Source organism: Ascaphus truei, chromosome 1 (assembly GCF_040206685.1).
Source record: "Ascaphus truei isolate aAscTru1 chromosome 1, aAscTru1.hap1, whole genome shotgun sequence".
Lineage (NCBI taxonomy): Eukaryota > Metazoa > Chordata > Amphibia > Anura > Ascaphidae > Ascaphus > Ascaphus truei.
Genome location: NC_134483.1, coordinates 440,246,432 through 440,272,956, shown reverse-complemented (window position 1 = coordinate 440,272,956; position 26,525 = coordinate 440,246,432). Strand labels below are relative to the sequence as shown.

Sequence of the window (26,525 nt, the reverse complement as noted above, 5' to 3'; positions counted from 1 at the left end):
CCAAACCAGTGCATACCACCACCTGAATGAATAATTAAAATCGCAAAGTCAGCAAAAATCCCTGTTTGCAGCTGGTCAGGAACGCCCAGTGAAGCCCATAGTCTAATCATAGACTCTATAAGGTCGATTGCATGAGCCACCAATGAGACGCAAATCCTTGTTGGAGCCCATGGCTGTTCCCATGAGCTGTAGGTAATGGTTCTCGAATCTGAAGTAATTTTTATTCAGAATGACTTCCATAAGCAGTAGCAGGTATTTGGGAGGTGGACCCTTATGGGTCGCAATGCTGTCGAATTTGGCTCGAATGGCTTGTAGACCCTCTGTATGAGGGATATTAGTGTATAAACTGGTGACGTACAATGTGACCAGAATATAGTTGACTGACTGCATCTTAAGGTCGTTAATCCGTGAAATGAAGTCCGTTGTGTCCTTCACATCGGCGGCAGAAAATAATCCACAAATTGTGATAGCGGGTGGCATAAAGATCCTCTAGCTGAAATGATAGGCTTCCCGGCGGATTTGTTTTAGATTTGTGTATTTTGGGAAGCGTATATAGAATGGGCATTCTAGGATGTACTTGCATGAGGAATTTACCAGTTTCTTTGGTAATACACAACTTTGGAATATGACTTACTGTGTGCTGTCGCCGGACCGGCTTCTGGTAGCTATATTGTTATGTTATACATATGGGACAAGCATCAGGATACCTTCGTAACCATGAATGCAAACTGCTTTATCGTATATATATATATATATATATATATATATATATGTATATTATAAAAATTTAAGTGCACAAAAAAATCAGAATAAACCAGTATAAAAGCGTCCCTAACTGCAGCCACAAAATTCCTAATCTCTTACCAAGATTAATATCTATATAACAAAATTAAAATGAATGAAGGGCGCAAAAAGGGACAAGACCAATGTAAACAACAGTGTGTCAACGGAAGGTATCCAAGATGGTAACAAAGTCCCAACTTCTTTCAAACCTGTGGAAAATGAAAAAGGCCACAATAGTGAAGTATGGGCTACTTACAATGTAGCAGATAAAAACGAGCAGTTCCCACACTAGGAACGAAACGCGTAGGGTTAACGTATTGTGCATTTACTTGTCAGTCCACTTATTCCGATTTCACTGCTCAAAGACTGTTGCCCGTAGTGTTTATATCATAACGGTGGAATCGTTCTAACAGTCATATCGACTGATTCCTCTACCGTTGTTTGACGTCACGATCACGGGATTTGGACTTCCTATCGCGGGATTCCATTGCTAGAGCGGTGGTGCAGCAGATGAATGCTTCTGAGTCAAGAGGGAGACGCCGATTTGCCGGTTGTTTGTAGTGCGGTGGCATACAGCCACACTGCTCGTTTTTATCTGCTACATATATATATAGACTTTAAGCAACACCTCGCTTTCATTATTGGTCCCAATGTATACATTTGGTCTCATTTTGTTGGCGTTGGAATTTGATAGTAAACCACTGAGAGAATACAATAACTTTCTTACATAGTGGTCTTTATCATTTTGTATTGTAAGCTGCTCAGAAGATGCCCTGAGAGAAACATACAGAGTTATGCACATGGACGTCACACAGAAGGGATTGTCTTCCAGTGCTCATGACTCTCTGAGCTAAAGACACTGTTACAGATGCAGCCACGAACACTCGACCACATCTCGAGATGAAAACTGCACTATGCTGCAATATCTCTTGAGGTGGACCGAAGCAGACCATAGGGACCCATTGGATTAACACACCAGGAGTCCGCGCTGTGTGAATCCTTGGGGGGTCTACCTGTCTGCAAGAGACGCGCAGTCAGAGAGATTGAATCAGTCACTCTCCTGCGCGCCTCTAACAGGCGTTCACGTAGGGTTTGTTTAATTTTAATATTACAGTATTGTAGCTTGGGGTCGCCGGAGCTGAACCGCATTGATTTCAGGTCCGGGGACCCCCTACTTCCCGTTAATTACATTAGTGGTTACTAACCGCTAAGGTGATTAATGGGTTAGTGGCCAGTAGTTATTTTTTAGTTTAGTTTTTTTGTTTGTTGGTGGTGCCCACTGGAGAAGAGAATGGCCTTCATCCTGGAAAGGGTAAGAAAAACTTTAATTTACCACTGTATGTGCTGGCTGGTTAATGTTTTGGTTATGTTTTTAATGGGCACATGAGCTATTATGCAGATATGGATTATAGGGATTTTGCCCATTACTGTACTGTATGGGGGAGGAAGGAGTGAAGGGGGGTTCAATGTATTTGATTGATGTCTTGTATTGTAATGTTTATTGGGGGTAGAGGGATTGAGTAAAGGGGGTAATAGCCCAGGGTGGGCGATTTGGCCTCTCAGATGAGCAGTGGGATACTACCGCTAAGTTAATGAAGGGGTTAACCCCTCCTGCAACCTTCCCGGTAGGCCTAACCACCCACACTGGGGCTATTACCAATGTGGTTCAGCTCAGGAGGCCCCCTGCTCACGTACACTATTAGTAAAAATAAAATTTAAGCAGCTTAATTACCTTAGCGGCTACCCGCTATGGTAATTATTATTTTTTTTTTGGCTTTTCATACTAGTGTGCGGGAGCAGGGGGTCTTCTGAGGTGAACCGCTTTGATTTCAGCCTCGGGGACCCCCTACTTCCTGAGATACAGGCCCCGTTATGGGGTGCAGGTATCCCCCTGCATGATTTAAATCCCACGATCATGTGACCCACAGGATTTTAACATGGGGATACCGGCACCCCATACCGGGGCCTGTATCTCAGGAAGTAGGGGTCCCCAGACCTGAAAAAACTGCGGTTCAGCTCTGGCGACCCCCAGCTACAATACTGTATTATTAAAATTACATAAAACCCCTGCGATCGCCTGTTAGAGGCGTGCATGTAGAGTGACAGACGGAATCAATCTCTTACTGCGCGTCTCTTACAGACAGGCAGACCCTGGTAGGTTTCACTCAGCAGGGACCCCTGCTGTCTTAATCCGATGGGCCATTAGTCTGCTGCAGTCCAACATAGTGAGGGTCTCGGGCGAAATCTCGCAATTTTTGGCGAGAAATGGTCGAATCTTGGTGACTGCATCTGTACTTTGAACAGAGAAAAGTGGGAGAATAAACCTCCTGCGACGCTAACCAGAAATTTCTATGTACAGGTGCAAAGTGTAGCACATGAGTGTTGATCCCACTCGATAAACAGCTTGATTTAACCCTGTCATGATAGAGGGGGTTTGGCCCGGGATTAAAGGGCTTACACCCCATTTGGCCACCCCCTACGCTCACTTGGGAAGCAAGGGGTTAACTGGACTGAGGTCCAGTAATGTGTTTTTTTACCTTGCTTCAGTATCCAACTGTTTATTCCCCTGTGTAAATGTAATGTCTTATCCTGGTGTTTGCACTCACACATACACTAGAGTTGATGAGGGAGGGAAGGGGTTAATGTTAATTTAGTGATTATAGCCATTTGTTCCCTTTTCCCGCCTTTTCAGGCTCCATTTTGCAGCCATCCATAGGTCGCCATTGAGCCTCCATGCGTTCTAATGGCAGAAGTAGCGGTTTTGGACCTGTTTTCCAGCGACGACCAGCAGGTGGCGTCCGAGAGGAGGAGCGGCGGTTTCCCATTGTAAGTCAATGGGCTCATTGACTTCAATGGAGATTCCTCAACGCCGGCCTCGAGGAACAGGTTGGCAGCCATCCAAACCGCAGACCGCAAAAGCGGATACAATGTCTTTGAAAAGAGTTTAGTCACTTCAGTTCAAAGACAATTGGCGTGGGAATCTTAGATTCTAGGGCCCCTGGGCATAAAGTTATTTTTGCCCCTAGCTCCTAGGAACCCCACACACGATCAACACCGGGTCCAGGAATGAGAGACCCCCGTAAGGGGTCGAGCGGAGAAGGAGGGTCGCGCCATTGACTTCAATGGCGGAGCGGAGGTCCCATTGAATCTAATGGCGGCATGCGCCATGCATTGTCTATGGCGGCGCCGGCCATTGATTCCAATGGGGAAAAGCCGCGTGGCGTAAAAACGACTAAGTGTGAAATGCTGAAAAATGTAAGTCCATATCTCTGGTTCTGGAATGACCAGAGGGATGGGATTTGGGTGGCATGTAGCCAAGATTCCGGCTTTAATGCATGACCCTTCCCAGCCCCCTTCGACCAACCAGACGGAGTGTGGACGAATGTAAAGATTTGTATTTTTTCCATAAGCTTCAATGGCGGCGTTTCTCCATTGAAAGCCTATGTCGGGAACCCCCATTGACGGCAACGGCGGAGCCCGCCATTCAATGCTATGGCGGTGGACCCCGTTGATTTCAAGGGGGAAAGAGTGAAAAGCAGAGATTCATTTTTAAAGGGACGAATCCTGTATTTTAAAAAATGTATTAAAGTGCATTTCTGTATCTCCGGTTCTGGAGGTCACAAAGAGTTGAAATTTGGCCAATATGTAGGGTCACTGTAGGCTTTAATACCTGGCAGATTTCGACCCACTAAACCCACCAGAACGGAACTTATTAATAAGTGAAAATATTAAAGTGGATATGGGATTTTGGATCTGCTCTGAAAATGCAGACCCCATCTGCTATGCTAATAGGGCAGGAAGGGCATCCTGAAAGACTTAGCATAGCCCTGTGATCAAAAGTTAACTGCCCTGATTGTTTATACTAGGGGCAGGAACAAAGGAGCTGAGTGTTTTTAAGTGTGGTACTTCACACTTACAGGGGAAGCCAAAATCTACTTCAAAGAGATTTTTCTAGCCAACTCGACGCCTAGGGTTAAGAGTAAAGGGTTGAAATGGTATATTAGTCAGATTCATCCCTTACTCAATTGTCTTCATGTTCTTCATGCATTGTCGTGATGTCCACATCTGAACCTGAATTATGGAAGAAATGGCCCATCCTGTATCCTGATGGCTTTCTTGTCCTAACCTTTAAGTAAGTGCTTTATTTTGTCTGTTATTTGTATAATCTGTTGTGTTCACCTTCTTCAAGAAATAAATGATATTTTATCATATCTAAGCATCGTTCAGTTCAACCCAGATATTTGGTGATTATTATATCTTGTCATAAGTTACCGTGACAAACCCGTTAAGGTATAGTCCCACGTTTTTCACCACTTACATCACACCACTTCATATGCAGGTTCAATAGCCTTGTATGTCAGGTAGATCTTATATGAACTTGCAGTGTACTTGTAGCTTGGTTGCAATGTATAGCTAAACACGTAACAGGTGTATATTGGTGTAGAGGTTACTCGCTCATTGCGAAGAGGTGTAGGTCATCGGGAAGCGCAAACCATGGAAAACAGAAAAATATTCTGATAGTGCAATATACGTGATAAATAGTGAAATGATGTATATACAGGAATCTGTGTGCAAAATACTCACAAACATAAAGTGAGTGGTGATCACATAAAGGTATCTTTGAATAACAGCCCACCAGGAATGGTAATCGCAAGGAGCTTCTGGAGACCTTAGTAGGTAACAAAGGAAACGGACATAGTGCAGACTGTATGACAATTTATAAAAGGTAAGTGGTAAGGGATGCACTCACATGGTAATAAAAATAAACAAGCATATAGATCCTGCGAATTGGATCTCGGCAAGTGGAGCGTGTGTACTCTGCCTCCCCTGTGTCTCAGCGTGCGTGTCACTGGTGCGTCTCACCGAACCCGGAAACCGGAACTGACGTCATCCGCTCGCAGGGGCTCCAAACGCTTGTGGATCTCACTGGTCAGCGTCACTCTACGCGTTTCACCACACTCGGTTTAGAAGAATTGTAGCTGAGACGACAAGTGCAGGAGTGTGGGCCAAACGAAAACTCAGTTTTCCATGGTTTGCGCTTCCCGATGACCTACACCTCTTCACCTTGCATGGGATCGTGAGAAGGATCCCCCACTGGGTTAAAGCGGCATCCAAATCTGTTTGTATTGGTATCATTTTTATTTATTCACATTAAGATTGTGCTTTAGGCAGGTTGTATTATAATTGGTTATCCTAGAGCGCCATTATTGATAAGTTTGTTTGTTACTCGCTCATTGCGCCGTGGGACTTCGGGTGCTGTCGGCGTGCTCCTAACCGGGAGAATTCCGCATAAAGAGAGGTTTGGAAGACGGTTCAGCTGCCTTAGAGGGAAAAATAGAGACCGGACTGCTATCTTCTCAGTACAAAAAGATTTATTGAAGGCACATAAAAAAGTAGCAAGAGAAAAACTCTTATGTGTTTCGTGCGGTTCACCGCACTTTATCAAAGAGTAAAACATACTGACAAATACAACACATAAATACCCATAATGCCCCCCCTCTCCTCGTGACGTATCGGCACTTTAAGCCAATAAGAAAGTACTTTGCAAAAAGAAAAAATGGCAATGTCAGGGCTCTCACACATGTATGAACGTTTGTTCAATATTGAAGTTCCTACGTTTTCAGATATAGGATTGAGAGCACTTCTCTCACAATAATTCCCTTCCAATAATTACAATTTGAAGAAGATACAATTTTCCCTTTCCGCCCCCTCCTGCTATAATCCCCCCATCTATTATAAACGCCCTTTTTATTATAATCATGCCCCTGCTATTATAAAACCCCCACCTATTATAATCCCCCCCTCCTATTATAATCCCACCTCCTATTATAATCGCCCCTTCTATTATAATCCCCCTTTTCCTATTTTAATCCCCCTCCTCCTATTATAATCCCACCTCCTATTATAATCTCCCACTAATATTATAATACCCCTCCTATTATAATACCCCTACTCCTATTATAACTCCCCTCCTGCCATTATAATCCCTCCTTTTATTATAATCCCCCTCCTCCTATTATAATCCCCTCCTTTTATTATAATCCCCCTCCTATTATATTCACATCCTTTATTATAATCCCCCTCCTATTATATTCCCATCCTTTATTATAATCCCCCTCCTCCTATTATAACCCCCTTTTATAATCCCCTTTTTATTATAATCCCCCTCCTATTTTAATCCTTCCTCCTATTATAATCCCTCTTCTCCTATTTTAATTCCCCTCCTCATATTATAATCCATCTTCTCCTATTTTAACCCCCCATCTCATATTATAATCCCCTGCCTATTATAATTCCCCCATCTATTTTAATACCCCCCGCTCCTATTATTATCTCACCCTACGATTATAATCCCCACTCCTATTATAATCTCCCCCCTACTACAGTATTATAATCTCCCTCCTCCTTTCAGAATTCCTCCCCCTACTATTATAATACCTGCCCCTACTATTATAATACCCCCATCACTTGTATGTCCTTTCCCATGCTGTATGTTTCCAGTCCTTTCAGTGTGTTGCGTGCCCCTCCTATATGTTTCACATACAGTATAGGGTTTGCTGAAAGTTCTGTTCTGTCCCAGGCAGCCCCTGGATGTAGTTTGCTGGTTCCCTGCAGCTTCTGGTGAGCGCGTGCTCTTTGCTGTTTCTTTTTCCTCATCATATTATCACAACAGGAACTCAATGCCCTCTGCATGCATCATTTTGATGTTTGAAAAAGGTACAACTTGTTATTTTGCCCGTTTCCTTTCGATATTTTAATTCTTCTGCGAGCTAACGGAGAAAATGAATAATTGATGGGAATGCCAATAGCCTGTGGTTAACTGGCCACTCTCTTGAAGGAGGAAGAGACTTACACCAACCTAATCTATGAAATACTCCCATGTACAGTATGTGTTAAGATTTAGTATTGTGTGTTTGTTTGCTGTTACTTTTGTATTGTTATTAGTTTTTGCTCATTTCAGTAGGAAACCCTCCAGTATCATTGTATTTCAGAGGAATATTAATTTGTAACATAATACTTGTGAAAACTATTATTTGCTCCAGGATCACTAGGCCTCAAAATCTGGAATCTCTGCGGTTATATATGAGCTCCTCACACACTCAATATAGGTTGCGTATACTCTTGTGTTTGTTGTGTTGTTATGCTGTACTCATTTGGGGATTGCTGTTGGAGATGCACACACCTCTGGACATGTTTTCCTTTGCAGGTGTCCTGGGCGGACATTGGAGGACTAGAGAACGTCAAGCTGCAACTGAAGCAAGCAGTGGAGTGGCCATTGAAGCACCCCGACGCATTCATCCGTATGGGGATACAGCCACCGCGAGGAGTACTGCTTTATGGTCCACCTGGCTGCTCCAAAACCATGATAGCAAAGGCACTAGCCAACGAAAGTGGGCTGAACTTTTTGGCAGTGAAGGTTAGTCGTCTTTTGAAATAGTTCTGATCCATTGCTTCCTCCAATATATGGGGTTGGTTTCTTTTTCTCTGTTCGTCATTGATTATTTAATAAATAAATATTAGCAAGTGGTTTAAAAAAACAATAGTTTAAATGTACTGCAGTATCTTTGATTATATAAACATATGCACGTATGAAATACATATTGCTTTTTTCACAGCTAGTTATTCATTTTTGGAGACTGGTCAGGATGAAAAAGGAACATAAAGGGAATTTTTATAAACTTCTCCAATTACAATGCTGAGAAGCATCTGAGAATAAGATTGATGTGTCTGCTAATGTTAGTATATCAGTGTGATCAGCCTTACGTATACCATTAGCTTTGAGGGATTTGGGTAGTAGTCATATGCAGTAGTAGGGAGTATTTAACAAATAATTATTTGACTTTGTGTATCAAGTAGTGCATCTTGGGATATAACATTTTGTTCTTTTTTCTGCAATAACTATATACAACAGTTTTGAAGTGGCATGAACCTTTGTGGCTAAAAGATGTGTAAGAATCTCAATTAACAAGAGCAGAAAACTCTGCTGTAACCAAATATATGAATGGCTGTAGATTGCATAAAAATGAATAAAACTTGAATTGACTAACTTGTGTAACATGACGACTGTATGCATAAGCAGAACTTTTAATTGCCGATAACATTTTAACAAGCGTTTGCTTTTAGCTGTAGAGATACGGTATCTACTTGCAAGTTTTCGATCTTGGGGGACAGAATATAAAATACCCATCATGTCTCCCTTAGTACTGTACATAATGTTTTTTGATCTTAAAGATTCAACAGGTATATCATGATTTCTGTAGTATCTGGGTTAGTCCAGTCAAATATGTGCAAGGAAAATGATCAACATATCTGTTGTATGTAATACATCCATAGCATTACAACTAAAGGAAACAGGTTTTTTGGAAGTAAGGGGCATTACAGGATTTGGTAATATCAAACAATGTAACAATGTAGACGTAATAAGAAATATTCAAGTCCAGGAACATTTGGAAACCGTGATCAGATCATTTTAATACATGGAGACATAATCTACAAGGAATACATTAGGATTACATTTTTGCAGGAAAAAATGTGGAAGATTATTGGGCAGTCTTTAAAATATTGTTAGAAAAGCACACTTATCAGTGTATACCCTTGGGTAATAAGTATAAAAGAAACAAGTCTAAACCAATGTAGCTAATAAACAAGTAGGGAAGGAAATGGAAATGAAGAGACAAGCGTTTAGATTCTTGAAGTCAGAAGGGACGGAGGCATCGTATCAGAATGATGAGGAATGTAGCAAAAGTTGCAAAAGGGCAAACAAATGAGCACAAATTGGAAATGAAAAAGGATTGCAATAGACAGAGACCAACCTTAAAAAGTTCTTTAACTATCTTAATAACAAAAAGATTAGAAAGGAAAATATAGGATCCTTTCAGTGTGAGATGGGTAGGCAGATTATTGGAGATAAGTAAAAAGCAGAGGTATTAAACAAATTCTTTGCCTCTGTGTTTACCAGAGAAGAATCAATTGCAATAAAAGTGCCGCAGGGGGAAGTTAAAACCTCTATATTATTGAACAATTGGTTAACTAAGGAAGAAGTTCATAGGTGGCTTGATAAAATTAAAGTAAATAAGGCACCTGCCCCTGATGGCATACATCAAAGAGTTCTTAAGGAGCTAAGTTCAGTAATAGCCAAACCATTATATTTAATATTCAAGGACTCCATTTCCACGGGCTCAGTACCACAAGATTGGCGTAAACCCGACGTGATGCCTATATTTAAAAAGGGAGCTAGATAACAACCGGGGAATTACAGACCTGTAAGCCTGACATCAATAGTAGGGAAGCTACTTGAAGCTTTAGTATGGGATAATATTCAGGAATAAATAATGGAAAACAAATGTATTATTAATAGCATGATTAATGAAGGGTGGGTCATGCTAAACTAACCTTATTAGTTTTTTTGACAAGGTAAGTAGGAATTTAGATCAGATCAGCAGTTGATGTGGTCTACTTGGATTTTTCAAAGGCTTTTGATACGGTGCCACACGATGTTAGTGTACAAAATAAAGCAAATTGCACACTGTAAAAATATTTGCACATGGATTGAAAACTGGTTAAAGGACAGACAACACAGAGTTGTCATAAATGGTACCTTTTCAGGTTGGGCTAAAGTTGTGAGTGGAGAACCTCAAGGATCGCTACTGGACCCCTGCTTTTTAACTTGTTTATTGATGACCTTGAGCTTGGCATAGAGAGCAAAGTCTCCATCTTTGCTGATGATACTAAATTGTGTAAGGTAATAGAATCAGAGCAGGATGTAATTTCTCTCCAGATAGACTTTGGTAGACTGGAAACTTGGGCTAGTAAGTGACAGATGAGGTTTAATACATAAATAAATGTAAGGTTATACATTTGGGAAACAAGAATTAACAGGCGATTTATTAAATTAGGTCAATCCTTGATGGAGAAGGATTTAGGAGTGCTTGTAGACAGCAGGCTTAGCAATAGTGCCCAAAGTCATGCAGAAGCTGCAAAGGCAAACAAGATCTTATCTTGAATTAAAAGGGGAATGGATGGAAGGGAAATAAACATAATTATGCTGTTGTATAAAGCATTAGCACGACTGCGCCTTGAATATGGAGTATAGTGTTGGGCACCACGCCATAAAAAATACATTATAGATCTAGAAAAAGTGCAGAGAAGAGCCACCAGATTAATAAAGGGGATGGATAATCTGATTTATAAGCGGAGGCTTACGAAATTATATTTGTTTACATTAGAAAAGAGGCGTCTAATAGGGGATTTGATAACTATATACAAATGTATCATGGTCAATACAAGCAGTTTTCAAAAAAGCTATTCATCCCACGGGCAGTACAAAGGACTCGGGGGATCCCTTAAATTTGGAGTAAAGGAGATTTTCCCAGATAACAAAGGAAAGTGTTCTTTACAGTAATGTCAGTTATAATGTGGAATTCATTACCCATGGAGACTGATGGCAGATACAATAGATATCTTTAAAAAAAAAAAAAAAAAAAAGTTGGGCATCTTTTTAGAAAGGAAAGGTATACAGGGATAGACCACATAAGTAAACATGGGAAGAATGTTGATCCACTGAGCAATCTGTTTGCCAATATTTGGATTCAGGAAGGAATTTATTTTTCCCCTTATGAGACATCATATGTATGTAACTATATCATTGATGATTTGTCACTGTTTTTTTTTTTGTTTACCTCTGGATCAATATACTGTAAGTACGGATGTTGGATAAAGTATCTGTCGTCTAAATTTAGTATAGGTTGAATTTGATGGACAGATGTGTTTTTTTCAACATAATATTTCCTAGAAAATTATAATAAAAAAAAACAATTACGACTTTAACTGGGCACTACAAAGTCCCCCAGCATCAAGGATCTCGTGAAGTCCAGTGCATGTCATAAATGCTCTGAATGTGTTAAGAAATATAATGAAGAACAACCGCATGTTACATTTATTTCTCTGCACATTTTTGGGAGGCACTGAACCTTGAAGGGTGCTTACATTTCCTGTGCCCTCTTCTTATTTAAAAGATAGCCATCAAAAAAATAAACTCGGGGGATTCCAAGTGAACTCCAGTTTTGCATTTTAAACTTGGAGTTGATAACGATAATAAGTAAAACACGGCATAGCGGCAAAGATAAGAACCAGATTCAGTCTCATGCCATGTATGCAGAACAGCTGTACAAATATTTTCTGACTATGAAACTTTGTTTTGACATTCTGTAAACTTTGAACACATGAAACATTGATATAAAAAAAAGACAAAACTATATTTTAAGTCTCAAACAGAAAATAACCATTTGGTGTGCTTGATCTCACCATTGCATTATCTAACACTTTAATGGAATCTATTAATGGCAGGCCATTTATAATCACTTGCAGACTTATGCCCAGGTTTAATAATAAATGAAATACCTGAAAACAACAAATTGTAACGCATGTGCTCACCACGAACAAGCCGGGTCCCCGGTACTGAGGTGGGAAGAGATAAACGCCACCGAGGAGCAAGCGAGGACACGCCTGGAAGGTGTTTGGTCAAGGTTTGGAGATAGGAGAATAGTCTTGGTACTTGCCGAGATCGAAGGTAGGAGACGGAAGGATAGTTGGTGTCTGGGTGCCAAGGTCAGGGTTGGAGTGGTGCGGGAGGTCAGAGGTAAGCCGGGGTCAGTAGTCCAGAGAAGCGGAGTCCAAAAGTCAAGCCGGGTCAGTACACTGGAGGTCAATATGAAAGCAAGGAGGGCAAGACAAAGCAAAGCACAACGAGGAACGGGAACATGGAAGGACAAGGCTACAAGGAACTATGCTCAGCCAAAGGGCCAGTGGCAGAGCTGAGCATATATAGGGGAGAGGATCCAATCAGACAGAGGGGCGGTTTAGAGGTGCGGCTACAGCGGAGGCAGGGATAGGTGGTGCGGTGCAGGAGTCAGTTGGGAAGAATTAGGTGATGAATGTTTACACGCGGTGTACACGCGACACTGGTGCGCGGTGCCGTCATGTGACATGAACGGGAGGCGGGGTCAGTCCCCGTGATGTCACTAATACCCCTCCGCGCGCGTAGAGATGTCCTTGGAGATTCTTGAAGTTTAAAACATACAGAACACCTACAAGCTCAAATTGAACCCCCAAAATACCCACAACATATATATAAGCATATAAGTTTCACAGAGGAGTGCTACTGAGCATGGCAATTTATATTTAAAACCAGAGACATAACATAAAACACAGACAAAGCTCAGTGCACATCCAGAAAAACTTATATACGGTACAGTGCCTAAATATACATGTATAAATAACTAATAAATAAAATGGTCTTTTAGTTTAACATTTTGGCCAAATTGTTGTAAGCCCTTGAGCCAAACTTCACGGCAGACCACGTTCAAGGGTCCCTACACTAATATAAATTCTTAATAACCTGTGCATTGCCAGGAAGAATCATTCTTGAAAGATTCTTGAAGTTGCAGGTAAGGAGGGAGCGCGCCGCGGGGGGCGCGTTCCCGATTCCTTACACAAATTAAGGATACAATTAATACTCTCAATTTCACAGGATAAAAATAAAACAAACAAATTTAACTAGTGTAGCATTCCGAATGATTAAAATGTTTACAGGGGTGCACAAACTGGGGATACAATATTTTTTTTTGGGGGGGGGGGAGTCCCCCGCGCTCTTCCCCCAAACATTTAAATTATATAAACATTTAAATTATATGGCGGAGGACCGCACGAGGCCTCTAACTCACTTACTTTGATTCAGGAAGAAGTGACAAAAGCAACAAAAATCCATGAGGAATCCATGAGGAATGGGAAGATGGCATTACACCTGAAATCTTTAAAGAAACTGGGGAAATAGAGAAAATTCATGCTAAAGGGGACACAAAGGAGCGGCTCAGTGAGTAAAGAAACTGACTGGCACTGAGTTTGAAGCCGGGTTCAATTCCCGGTGTCGGCTCCTTGTGACCGTGGGCAAGTCACTTTATCTCCCTGTGCCTCTCTGCTATACAAAAACATGCTATTATTATTATTATTAACTGCCTTAAGAAAACCAATTTCATGAAGCCGCAAACAGAATAAAGACCAGCAAGGGAGTGCGACATGGAGATTCCATGCCACCAAAGCTTTTCACAGCAAGACTTGAAGAATTGTTCAAGAAATTGAATTAGGAAGAAAAAGGAATGAATCTCAATGGGTAATACTTGCGTCACCTCTGATTAGCAGACAACAACGTTATTTTTGCCACAAGTCCAGAAGAGCTCTAACAACAAATCGGAGTACTCGGTGAAACAAGTAAGAAGCTGGGCCTCCATATGAAACTTGTGTCAATTCTACAAAGATTGAAATCATTACTGGGAGACCATGAATAAGGTCTGGGGGACCCTGACCCGATTTTAGGTTAGGATAAAATAAAACAAAAAAAGATTGCCACTGCTGCTTTGACTCCTTGAATGCCAGATGACGGTGCCACGATCTTCTGGATCTCACCCCCATAGTCTTGGCTTGCCCACCCAGGACGTGAATGGAAGTGATGGATACAATCCAGTGGAGCGATGAGTGCTATCTGCCCTAAAGCATAGGATCATTTCTATCATGACGTTCCGTGCACGTCATAGGGCCCCTAGCGTGCCGACCCTCACGATCCGGGTAGGGTAGGATCTGTACATAGGTGATAGTTGCTTTTCACACAGATCTGGCACGTGTAACTATTTTTAAATAATTTGTAAACTTTGTTTGTAAACACTGTTAACTAAAACGAGGTGGATTTAATTTCCTCTAGCAAAGTCCATTTTTGTGTGATGTCACTGTGTTTGTACAGCCAGAGTCCCCCTCTCTCCTTCCCCTTATCTTTGATCAGGACAGGGTGGATGTAGGTAAAGAAAACACTTGATTGACAAACACTTATCTAGAGGCTCTTCAAAAATTCAGCTTGTAATTAATTTCCCGAAAAATTAAAACCGCAAAACCTTAACTATCTGCATGTTTGCATTTTTTTTAGGGAAACCAATTAGAGTGCTAAATTCCTTAAAAAAAGGTTGTTTTCTGGCCGTTGATGTGAGATGCCACCGTTAGATGTTTCAAAATGTTTTAACAATTCTTAAAGAAATATGTTTAAACAATTCTTAAAGAAATACTGTATGTTTAGTGTACTTTAAGAAACATCAACCACCATTTACAGATTTCTTTTCCGTTTTGTCTTTTGTTTCAATCCTGTTCAGACTCCACCACAAAAACAATGTGGACGTTTTGTTTGAGCCTTGGAGAACAGCTCATGACTCTGATTTAATGACCTCCGAAATTAGCGTTTGTGGTTCTCATGACATGCTCAGGCCATTTGTAGATGCCTTACATATAGGGCTTTTGAAGTTTTAACTGTTTCTAACTGCTTTTCTAGTACACTGTAATTTTAGCTTTGGTGCTTGAAAGGCTTGCAACAAATTGCTATTTGGATAAAAAATAAATAAAGAATATAGTAATTATGCTTGAAGTGTTTAATAGGCACTTATGTTGAAGCTTATATGTGTGCAACCTCTATTAAGTTGTGATTATGTGCAATGAAAACATCCTAAGGCAATCTAAGGGAGGGTAATTCTATTTATTATTGAATAAGGCCTTAACTCTTTATTTCCCTGTGTCAAATCGCTATCTCAGAGCGATCACATGATTGCGACGTCACTAAAGCAAAGAGGAGGAGTTTTGAAAGCGTTTTCCCCTGGGAAACCAACACAAAAACCCATGACATAGTCACTACTGTACTTAATGGACCCCCGGAGGAGTGCCAGACCCAAGTTGTAGTGGCTACGCCCACTCCCCCTCCCCCCCTCGAGTTAAATATTTGCTTGGATTACATGATTCCATATATTGGTTTTGTGGAACAGTTGTATATCTTCAATGTACCTGCATATTTTTATTTTTTAAGCCTAAATCTGAACACGGGTCTCAGCCTGAGCTGAACCACAACAAACACAACTTAGTAGACCTGGTTGCAATAAAAATAACTTTTGTAAGTAGACGTGCACAACTGGTGAATCTTGGACATATGCCGCTTGTGAAAATGTAGCGCAGTCCTCCACATTTGCAGATATTCTCCCAGTCTGGGTGAGAGAGAGGACACATTTGCAGATATTCTCCCAGTCTGGGTGAGAGAGAGGACACATTTGCAGATATTCTCCCCGTCTTGGTGAGAGAGAGGACACATTTGCAGATATTCTCCCAGTCTGGGTGAGAGAGAGGACACATTTGCAGATATTCTCCCAGTCTGGGTGAGAGAGAGGACACATTTGCAGATATTCTCCCCGTCTTGGTGAGAGAGAGGACACATTTGCAGATATTCTCCCCGTCTTGGTGAGAGAGAGGACACATTTGCAGATATTCTCCCAGTCTGGGTGCGAGAGAGGACACATTTGCAGATATTCTCCCAGTCTGGGTGAGAGAGAGGACACATTTGCAGATATTCTCCCCGTCTTGGTGAGAGAGAGGACACATTTGCAGATATTCTCCCAGTCTGGGTGAGAGAGAGGACACATTTGCAGATATTCTCCCCGTCTTGGTGAGAGAGAGGACACATTTGCAGATATTCTCCCAGTCTGGGTGCGAGAGAGGACACATTTGCAGATATTCTCCCAGTCTGGGTGAGAGAGAGGACACATTTGCAGATATTCTCCCCGTCTTGGTGAGAGAGAGGACACATTTGCAGATATTCTCCCAGTCTGGGTGCGAGAGAGGACACATTTGCAGATATTCTCCCAGTCTGGGTGCGAGAGAGGACACATTTGCAGATATCCTGCGCGTCTGGGTGAGAGAGAGGACACATTTGCAGATATTCTCCCAGTCTGGGTGAGGGAGAGGACACATTTGCAGATATTCTCCCCGTCTTGGTGAGAGAGAGGACACATTTGCAGATATTCTCCCAGTCTGGGTGCGAGAGAGGACACATTTGCAGATATTCTCCCAGTCTGGGTGAGAGAGAGGACACATTTGCAGATATTCTCCCAGTCTGGGTGAGAGAGAGGACACATTTGCAGATATTCTGCCCGTCTGGGTGAGAGAGAGGACACATTTGCAGATATTCTCCCAGTCTGGGTGAGAGAGAGGACATATTTGCAGATATTCTGCCCGTCTGGGTGAGAGAGAGGACACATTTGCAGATATTCTCCCAGTCTGGGTAGAGAGAGGACACATTTGCAGATATTCTCCCAGTCGTGGTGAGAGAGAGGACACATTTGCAGATATTCTCCCAGTCTGGGTGAGAGAGAGGACACATTTGCAGATATTCTGCCCGTCTGGGTGAGAGAGAGGACACATTTGCAGATATTCTCCCAGTCTGGGTGAGAGAGAGGACATATTTGCAGATATTCTGCCCGTCTGGGTGAGAGAGAGGACACATTTGCAGATATTCTCCCAGTCTGGGTAGAGAGAGGACACATTTGCAGATATTCTCCCAGTCGTGGTGAGAGAGAGGACACATTTGCAGATATTCTCCCAGTCTGGGTGAGAGAGAGGACACATTTGCAGATATTCTGCCCGTCTGGGTGAGAGAGAGGACACATTTGCAGATATTCTCCCAGTCTGGGTGAGAGAGAGGACACATTTGCAGATATTCTCCCAGTCTGGGTAGAGAGAGGACACATTTGCAGATATTCTCCCCGTCTGGGTGAGAGAGAGGACACATTTGCAGATATTCTCCCAGTCTGGGTGAGAGAGAGGACACATTTGCAGATATTCTCCCCGTCTTGGTGAGAGAGAGGACACATTTGCAGATATTCTCCCAGTCTGGGTGAGAGAGAGGACACATTTGCAGATATTCTCCCCGTCTTGGTGAGAGAGAGGACACATTTGCAGATATTCTCCCAGTCTGGGTGAGAGAGAGGACACATTTGCAGATATTCTCCCAGTCGTGGTGAGAGAGAGGACACATTTGCAGATATTCTCCCAGTCTGGGTGAGAGAGAGGACACATTTGCAGATATTCTCCCAGTCTTGGTGAGAGAGAGGACACATTTGCAGATATTCTCCCAGTCGTGGTGAGAGAAAGGACACATTTGCAGATATTCTCCCAGTCTGGGTGAGAGAGAGGACACATTTGCAGATATTCTCCCAGTCTGGGTGAGAGAGAGGACACATTTGCAGATATTCTCCCAGTCTGGGTGAGAGAGAGGACACATTTGCAGATATTCTCCCAGTCTGGGTGCGAGAGAGGACATATTTGCAGATATTCTCCCAGTCTGGGTGAGGGAGAGGACACATTTGCAGATATTCTCCCAGTCTGGGTGCGAGAGAGGACACATTTGCAGATATTCTGCCCGTCTGGGTGAGAGAGAGGACACATTTGCAGATATTCTCCCAGTCTGGGTAGAGAGAGGACACATTTGCAGATATTCTGCCCGTCTGGGTGAGAGAGAGGACACATTTGCAGATATTCTCCCAGTCGTGGTGAGAGAGAGGACACATTTGCAGATATTCTCCCAGTCTGGGTGAGAGAGAGGACACATTTGCAGATATTCTCTCAGTCTGGGTGAGAGAGAGGACACATTTGCAGATATTCTCCCAGTCTGGGTGAGAGAGAGGACACATTTGCAGATATTCTCCCAGTCTGGGTGAGAGAGAGGACACATTTGCAGATATTCTCCCAGTCTGGGTGCGAGAGAGGACATATTTGCAGATATTCTCCCAGTCTGGGTGAGGGAGAGGACACATTTGCAGATATTCTCCCAGTCTGGGTGCGAGAGAGGACATATTTGCAGATATTCTCCCAGTCTGGGTGAGAGAGAGGACACATTTGCAGATATTCTCCCAGTCTGGGTGCGAGAGAGGACATATTTGCAGATATTCTCCCAGTCTGGGTGAGAGAGAGGACACATTTGCAGATATTCTCCCAGTCTGGGTGCGAGAGAGGACACATTTGCAGATATTCTGCCCGTCTGGGTGAGAGAGAGGACACATTTGCAGATATTCTCCCAGTCGTGGTGAGAGAGAGGACACATTTGCAGATATTCTCCCAGTCTGGGTGAGAGAGAGGACACATTTGCAGATATTCTCCCAGTCTGGGTGAGAGAGAGGACACATTTGCAGATATTCTCCCAGTCTGGGTGAGAGAGAGGACACATTTGCAGATATTCTCCCAGTCTGGGTAGAGAGAGGACACATTTGCAGATATTCTCCCAGTCGTGGTGAGAGAGAGGACACATTTGCAGATATTCTCCCAGTCTGGGTGAGAGAGAGGACACATTTGCAGATATTCTGCCCGTCTGGGTGAGAGAGAGGACACATTTGCAGATATTCTCCCAGTTTGGGTGAGAGAGAGGACACATTTGCAGATATTCTCCCAGTCTGGGTAGAGAGAGGACACATTTGCAGATATTCTCCCCGTCTGGGTGAGAGAGAGGACACATTTGCAGATATTCTCCCAGTCTGGGTGCGAGAGAGGACATATTTGCAGATATTCTGCCCGTCTGGGTGCGAGAGAGGACACATTTGCAGATATTCTCCCAGTCTGGGTGAGAGAGAGGACACATTTGCAGATATTCTCCCAGTCTGGGTGAGGGAGAGGACACATTTGCAGATATTCTCCCAGTCTGGGTGCGAGAGAGGACATATTTGCAGATATTCTCCCAGTCTGGGTGAGAGAGAGGACACATTTGCAGATATTCTCCCAGTCTGGGTGAAAGAGAGGACACATTTGCAGATATTCTCCCAGTCTGGGTGCGAGAGAGGACACATTTGCAGATATTCTCCCCGTCTGGGTGAAAGAGAGGACACATTTGCAGATATTCTCCCAGTCTGGGTGCGAGAGAGGACACATTTGCAGATATTCTCCCAGTCTGGGTGAGGGAGAGGACACATTTGCAGATATTCTCCCAGTCTGGGTGCGAGAGAGGACATATTTGCAGATATTCTGCCCGTCTGGGTGCGAGAGAGGACACATTTGCAGATATTCTCCCAGTCTGGGTGAGAGAGAGGACACATTTGCAGATATTCTCCCAGTCTGGGTGAGGGAGAGGACACATTTGCAGATATTCTCCCAGTCTGGGTGCGAGAGAGGACATATTTGCAGATATTCTGCCCGTCTGGGTGCGAGAGAGGACACATTTGCAGATATTCTCCCAGTCTGGGTGAGAGAGAGGACACATTTGCAGATATTCTCCCAGTCTGGGTGCGAGAGAGGACATATTTGCAGATATTCTGCCCGTCTGGGTGCGAGAGAGGACACATTTGCAGATATTCTCCCAGTCTGGGTGAGAGAGAGGACACATTTGCAGATATTCTCCCAGTCGTGGTGAGAGAGAGGACACATTTGCAGATATTCTCCCAGTCTGGGTGAGAGAGAGGACACATTTGCAGATATTCTCCCCATCTTGGTGAGAGAGAGGACACATTTGCAGATATTCTCCCAGTCTGGGTGAGAGAGAGGACACATTTGCAGATATTCTCCCAGTCTGGGTGAGAGAGAGGACACATTTGCAGATATTCTCCCCGTCTTGGTGAGAGAGAGGACACATTTGCAGATATTCTCCCAGTCTTGGTGAGAGAGAGGACACATTTGCAGATATTCTCCCAGTCTGGGTGAAAGAGAGGACACATTTGCAGATATTCTGCCCGTCTGGGTGCGAGAGAGGACACATTTGCAGATATTAAAGCCAGTCTGCATGATGAGTGAAAGGAACTTTATCTATGTCTCTCCTTATGTATCATCAACAATAGTTACCCTATTCAACTTCTGGCAAACCCCAAATTATCATATCGCACAAACATATCACTTTTGTCATAAAATATGCATGCACAATTATTTTTTTCATTTCAAGATTTTTGAATATATAATTTTTGTTGAATACAGCGAGTTCTGCTGGATTTTTTTTGCTACTTAAATTTCTCTCATTGTAACACCAACATGAGCCAACCCATTCTACCTACTCATTTACATGCCAAAGTTATATATCGCAATGGACTTGCAAAGACCCAAAGAAACTACTATTAAAATTATACCTATTTGCCCAATCTGGGTGAAAGAGAGGACACATTTGCAGATATTCTCCCAGTCTGGGTGCGAGAGAGGACACATTTGCAGATATTCTCCCAGTCTGGGTGCGAGAGAGGACACATTTGCAGATATTCTCCCAGTCTGGGTGAGGGAGAGGACACATTTGCAGATATTCTCCCAGTCTGGGTGCGAGAGAGGACATATTTGCAGATATTCTGCCCGTCTGGGTGCGAGAGAGGACACATTTGCAGATATTCTCCCAGTCTGGGTGAGAGAGAGGACACATTTGCAGATATTCTCCCAGTCTGGGTGAGGGAGAGGACACATTTGCAGATATTCTCCCAGTCTGGGTGCGAGAGAGGACATATTTGCAGATATTCTGCCCGTCTGGGTGCGAGAGAGGACACATTTGCAGATATTCTCCCAGTCTGGGTGAGAGAGAGGACACATTTGCAGATATTCTCCCAGTCTGGGTGAGGGAGAGGACACATTTGCAGATATTCTCCCAGTCTGGGTGCGAGAGAGGACATATTTGCAGATATTCTGCCCGTCTGGGTGCGAGAGAGGACACATTTGCAGATATTCTCCCAGTCTGGGTGAGAGAGAGGACACATTTGCAGATATTCTCCCAGTCGTGGTGAGAGAGAGGACACATTTGCAGATATTCTCCCAGTCTGGGTGAGAGAGAGGACACATTTGCAGATATTCTCCCCATCTTGGTGAGAGAGAGGACACATTTGCAGATATTCTCCCAGTCTGGGTGAGAGAGAGGACACATTTGCAGATATTCTCCCAGTCTGGGTGAGAGAGAGGACACATTTGCAGATATTCTCCCCGTCTTGGTGAGAGAGAGGACACATTTGCAGATATTCTCCCAGTCTTGGTGAGAGAGAGGACACATTTGCAGATATTCTCCCAGTCTGGGTGAAAGAGAGGACACATTTGCAGATATTCTGTCCGTCTGGGTGCGAGAGAGGACACATTTGCAGATATTAAAGCCAGTCTGCATGATGAGTGAAAGGAACTTTATCTATGTCTCTCCTTATGTATCATCAACAATAGTTACCCTATTCAACTTCTGGCAAACCCCAAATTATCATATCGCACAAACATATCACTTTTGTCATAAAATATGCATGCACAATTATTTTTTTCATTTCAAGATTTTTGAATATATAATTTTTGTTGAATACAGCGAGTTCTGCTGGATTTTTTTTGCTACTTAAATTTCTCTCATTGTAACACCAACATGAGCCAACCATTCTACCTACTCATTTACATGCCAAAGTTATATATCGCAATGGACTTGCAAAGACCCAAAGAAACTACTATTAAAATTATACCTATTTGCCCAATTTGGACTTGCAAGAACTTTTTAATAATAACGACGGGATGTGTTTTTGGCATGAAATAAAGTTCTCATCGTAGTCTAAAAACATTTATTGCCGGGAGTGAGAAATCCTCTCTTTAAAGCTGCAATTCAAGCAATATCATACGTGTTTGTTTTTTTTAATTTTTTTTAAAATATATTATGTTCTGTACTATGAGAAAATACTTTAAAAATATTTTAAAAAAATTGTTTTCTTTCATGTATTATAATGTAACAAGCATTTTTGTTACTATAGTAACCATTTACAAAGCCCCATCGTCTTCCTCTCTAGAGATGGGCTCTGGCACACCCCTTTTGTCCTCTCTCTGACAGTGCACCAATTGTATCTAGTGCATGTCTGGTCAGATGATCTTCCATGCAACTTTGCATCTTGGGTACTCTTCTGTAGCACTGACGGTGATTTAGTGAACCCCCGCACCAAATCTTTGCCGATCGATCGCAGGAAAACGTATCGATCGGCAATTTAGCTAATCACTTGTCTGTGTGCAGATTGTATTGATGCACATGTTGATTGGAATTTTTTTTTTTTTAATGGCTGGTTGAACTGCAGCTTTAAAATGCCTGTACAATTTGCCCAATAGAAGGCTGCTGTGTTACCACTTTCTGTTTGACACCAATGTGAGGTCCCTGAGGCAGTGAAAGGGTTAAAAAGACAAGGAGTGTTGTTGTGATGAGGAACAATGTAACAATGTTTGTCCCTAATTATCTGCTTATTTGAGCTGTAATCCAGATCTATGTAATTAACAAAGATGACGGGTAACATCTCCCATTAATTTCATGATCCATAAATACCAGACATAATTAGAGATGTAATTTAAACAAAAAGCAACAAAAAATAGTTCGCTTAATTACCCGGAAATATTTTGGTTGCTGGATTGAGAATTTTGGAAACCGCATTTCATTGGGTGTAGAAAGAAATTGCTCACCTGCTATTCACACACAGCAAGATTTAATTCGTTTTTCCCCCAGCAAAATGTCATTAATTAATTTGGTTTAACTCTCAATTACTTTGTTCTGCTAGTGCATGCTCCCATTTATTATTTTATAGGACGTCCACATATTCTACAGAGCATGATGAGAAACAAAATCATGCTATATAATATAGATACAAGTGTGAAGAAGGGTTACATCATATTTTAAGTTAAAAAAATGGAAGAATATAATAATATACTTAATACCAAAATCCCTCTCCTTGCTTCCCATCAAATCCCACATCTCGCACTCCATTCTGCTCCTCACTTTTAAAGCTTTACACTCTTCTGCCCCTCTTTATATCTCAGCCCTAATTTCTCGCTATGCATTATCCCGAGTCTTGCGTTCTGCTCAAGGATGTCTTCTCTCTACCCCCTTTGTATCTAAAGCCCTCTCCAGCCTTAAACCTTTCTCACTGACTGCCTCACACCTCTGGAATGCCCTTCCCCTCAATACCCGACTAGCACCCTCTCTATCCACCTTTAAGACCCATCTTAAAACACCTCCTAAACAAAGCATTCGAGTAGCTCCATGGCGGATACTTTGCACCTCATACATAAACCTTAGCCCCCTGCAGACGCACTTACCAGAATGCCCTCCTACTGTCTCTGTACATTCTTCCTACTTAATTAGATTGTAAGCTTTTCGGGGCAGGGACTCCTTTTCCTAAATGTTAGTTTTATATCTGAAGCACTTATTCCATTATGTGTTATTTGTATTATTTGTTATTTATATGATTGTCACGTGTATTACTGCTGTGAAGTGCTATGTACATTAATGGCGCTATATAAATAAAGACATACATATACATACATACTGATGTATCCCGAGTAATACGTTTATTGACAAGGACTCATGGAAACCTAGAAGTTGGTGTAGTCTGAGTACTTTGGTGTGCCCTTAATAACCTTTTAATAAATACATTTAATGTATTTATTAATTAAATTAAAAATAAAAATATCACTTGTGAGCACATTTACACGCCTCAGGCAGGTCTGCAACCTGCTTTTCCTAATTATCTCCTAGCACACAATGCTTCCACTGCAGCTAGGGATTCTGGGAAATGACAAGCAAATGAGCACTGACAGTGTGTTATTTTTTTGCTTCATGTCCATTTTAACATGGATCCCTATAAGCAGTGTTCGACAAATCACCCAAAAATCTATTCGCCCAACCAAAAAATCTACTCGCCACCTAGTCCCGCCCCCAACTCCGCCCCTAGTCCCGCCCCCAACCCCGCTTTAAAATAAAATATATAAATAAAATACATTTAATAAATTCCTAGTCAGAACAACATTCGTTTTTGACATAAATGTATTTATTGTATTACATTATACTACAATTAGTCGCGTGTGTGTGTGTGTGTCAATGTCGGATCTAGAAATAAAAGCCAGATGTGAATGACTAGTTTCCTGAACCCCTTAACCAGTGTCTGGACGTCGGCGCTTCACAGAGAGAGACAGACAGACAGACAGACACACACACACAGAGAGCGGCACACACACACACAGAGAAAGAGAGACACACAGAGAAAGAGAGACACACAGAGAAAGCGAGAGAATGAGAGACACACACACTGAGAGAATGAGAGACAAAGAGAGAGTGCGACAGAGAGCGAAGAAGAGTGCGACAGAGAGGGAGAGGGTGACAGAGAGAGGGAGAGGGTGACAGAGAGAGGGTGACACAGGGAGAGGGTGACACGGAGAGGGAGAGGGAGGGTGACACAGGGAGCGGGACAGGGTGACACAGGGAGAGGGTGAGAGGGAGAGGATGACACAGGGAGAGAGGGAGAGGGTGACACAGGGAGAGGGAGAGAGGGAGAGGATGACACAGGGAGAGAGGGAGAGGGTGACACAGGGAGAGGGTGACACAGGGAGAGGGTGACACAGGGAGAGGGTGACACAGGGAGAGGATGACACAGGGAGAGGGTGACACAGGGAGAGGGTGACACAGTGAGAGGGTGAGAGGGAGAGGGTGACACAGGGAGAGGGTGAGAGGGAGAGGGTGACACAGGGAGAGGGAGAGGGTGACACAGGGAGAGGGAGGGTGACACAGGGAGAGGGAGGGTGACACAGGGAGAGGGAGGGTGACACAGGGACAGGGAGGGTGACACAGGGACAGGGAGGGTGACACAGGGACAGGGAGGGTGACACAGGGAGAGGGAGAGGGTGACACGGAGAGAGAGGGAGAGGGTGACACAGGGAGAGGGAGAGGGTGACACAGGGAGAGGGAGAGGGTGACACAGGGAGAGGGTGACACAGGGAGAGAGAGGGTGACACAGGGAGAGGGAGGGTGACACAGGGAGAGGGAGGGTGACACAGGGAGAGGGAGGGTGACACAGGGAGAGGGAGGGTGACAGGGAGAGGGAGGGTGACACAGGGAGAGGGAGAGAGAGGGAGAGGGTGACACAGGGAGAGGGAGAGGGTGACACAGGGAGAGGGAGAGAGGAGGAGGGTGGCACAGGGAGAGGGAGAGGTTGACACAGGGAGAGGGAGAGGGTGACACAGGGAGAGGGTGACAGGGAGAGGGAGGGTGACACAGGGAGAGGGAGGGTGACACAGGGAGAGGGTGACACAGGGAGAGGGAGAGGGTGACACAGGGAGAGGGAGAGGGTGACACAGGGAGAGGGTGGGTGACACAGGGAGAGGGAAGGTGACACAGGGAGAGGGAGGGTGACACAGGGAGTGGGAGAGGGTGACACAGGGAGTGGGAGAGGGTGACACAGGGAGAGGGTGACACAGGGAGAGAGAGAGGGTGACACAGGGACAGGGAGAGGGTGACACAGGGAGAGGGAGGGTGACACAGGGAGAGGGTGACACAGGGAGAGAGAGAGGGTGACACAGGGACAGGGAGAGGGTGACACAGGGAGAGGGTGACACAGGGAGAGAGAGAGGGTGACACAGGGAGAGGGTGACACAGGGAGAGGGTGACACAGGGAGAGGGAGAGAGGGTGACACACTCACAGACACCCACTCTCACTCAGACAAACTCACACAGTCTGTCACTCACACACACACACACACACACACACACACACACACACACACACACACACACACACACACACACACACACACACACACACACACACACACACACACACACACACACACACACACACAGTCTGTCACTCACACACACACAAACACTCACCCGCAAGGCAGGGGGTGCACATGGCAGCTGGGGCCTCCGCACGGCAGGAGGGCCTCTGGAAGGCAGGGGGGTCGCACATGGCAGCGGGGCCTCAGCACGGCAGGAGGGCCTCTGCAAGGGGCCGCGCCCCCTCGAGAGGCCGACGCCGCAGTATTCCCGGATAGAATTGCTCTAGGCTCCGGTTAGGGGATTTCCCCTGCTTAGAGCAGGGACGCGTGGGGTGAGGGGGGGGGGGTCACGGAGGCCGGGAGAGATTGATGTGAGGGGGGGGTGTGGT

At 43.7% G+C, this 26,525-nt stretch overlaps 1 protein-coding gene across 2 annotated transcripts in view; it reads left to right on the top strand.

The window, feature by feature from the left end:
* The window catches only part of AFG2A (AAA ATPase AFG2A), a 407,705-nt gene that overhangs the window by 64,828 nt on the left and 316,352 nt on the right, over window positions 1-26,525 (top strand). For both annotated transcript variants that reach the window (XM_075615740.1, XM_075615729.1), the window contains exon 11: window positions 7,991-8,200. In XM_075615740.1, the coding sequence (XP_075471855.1) occupies window positions 7,991-8,200 (210 nt within the window). The remainder of the gene's footprint in view (window positions 1-7,990; window positions 8,201-26,525) is intronic.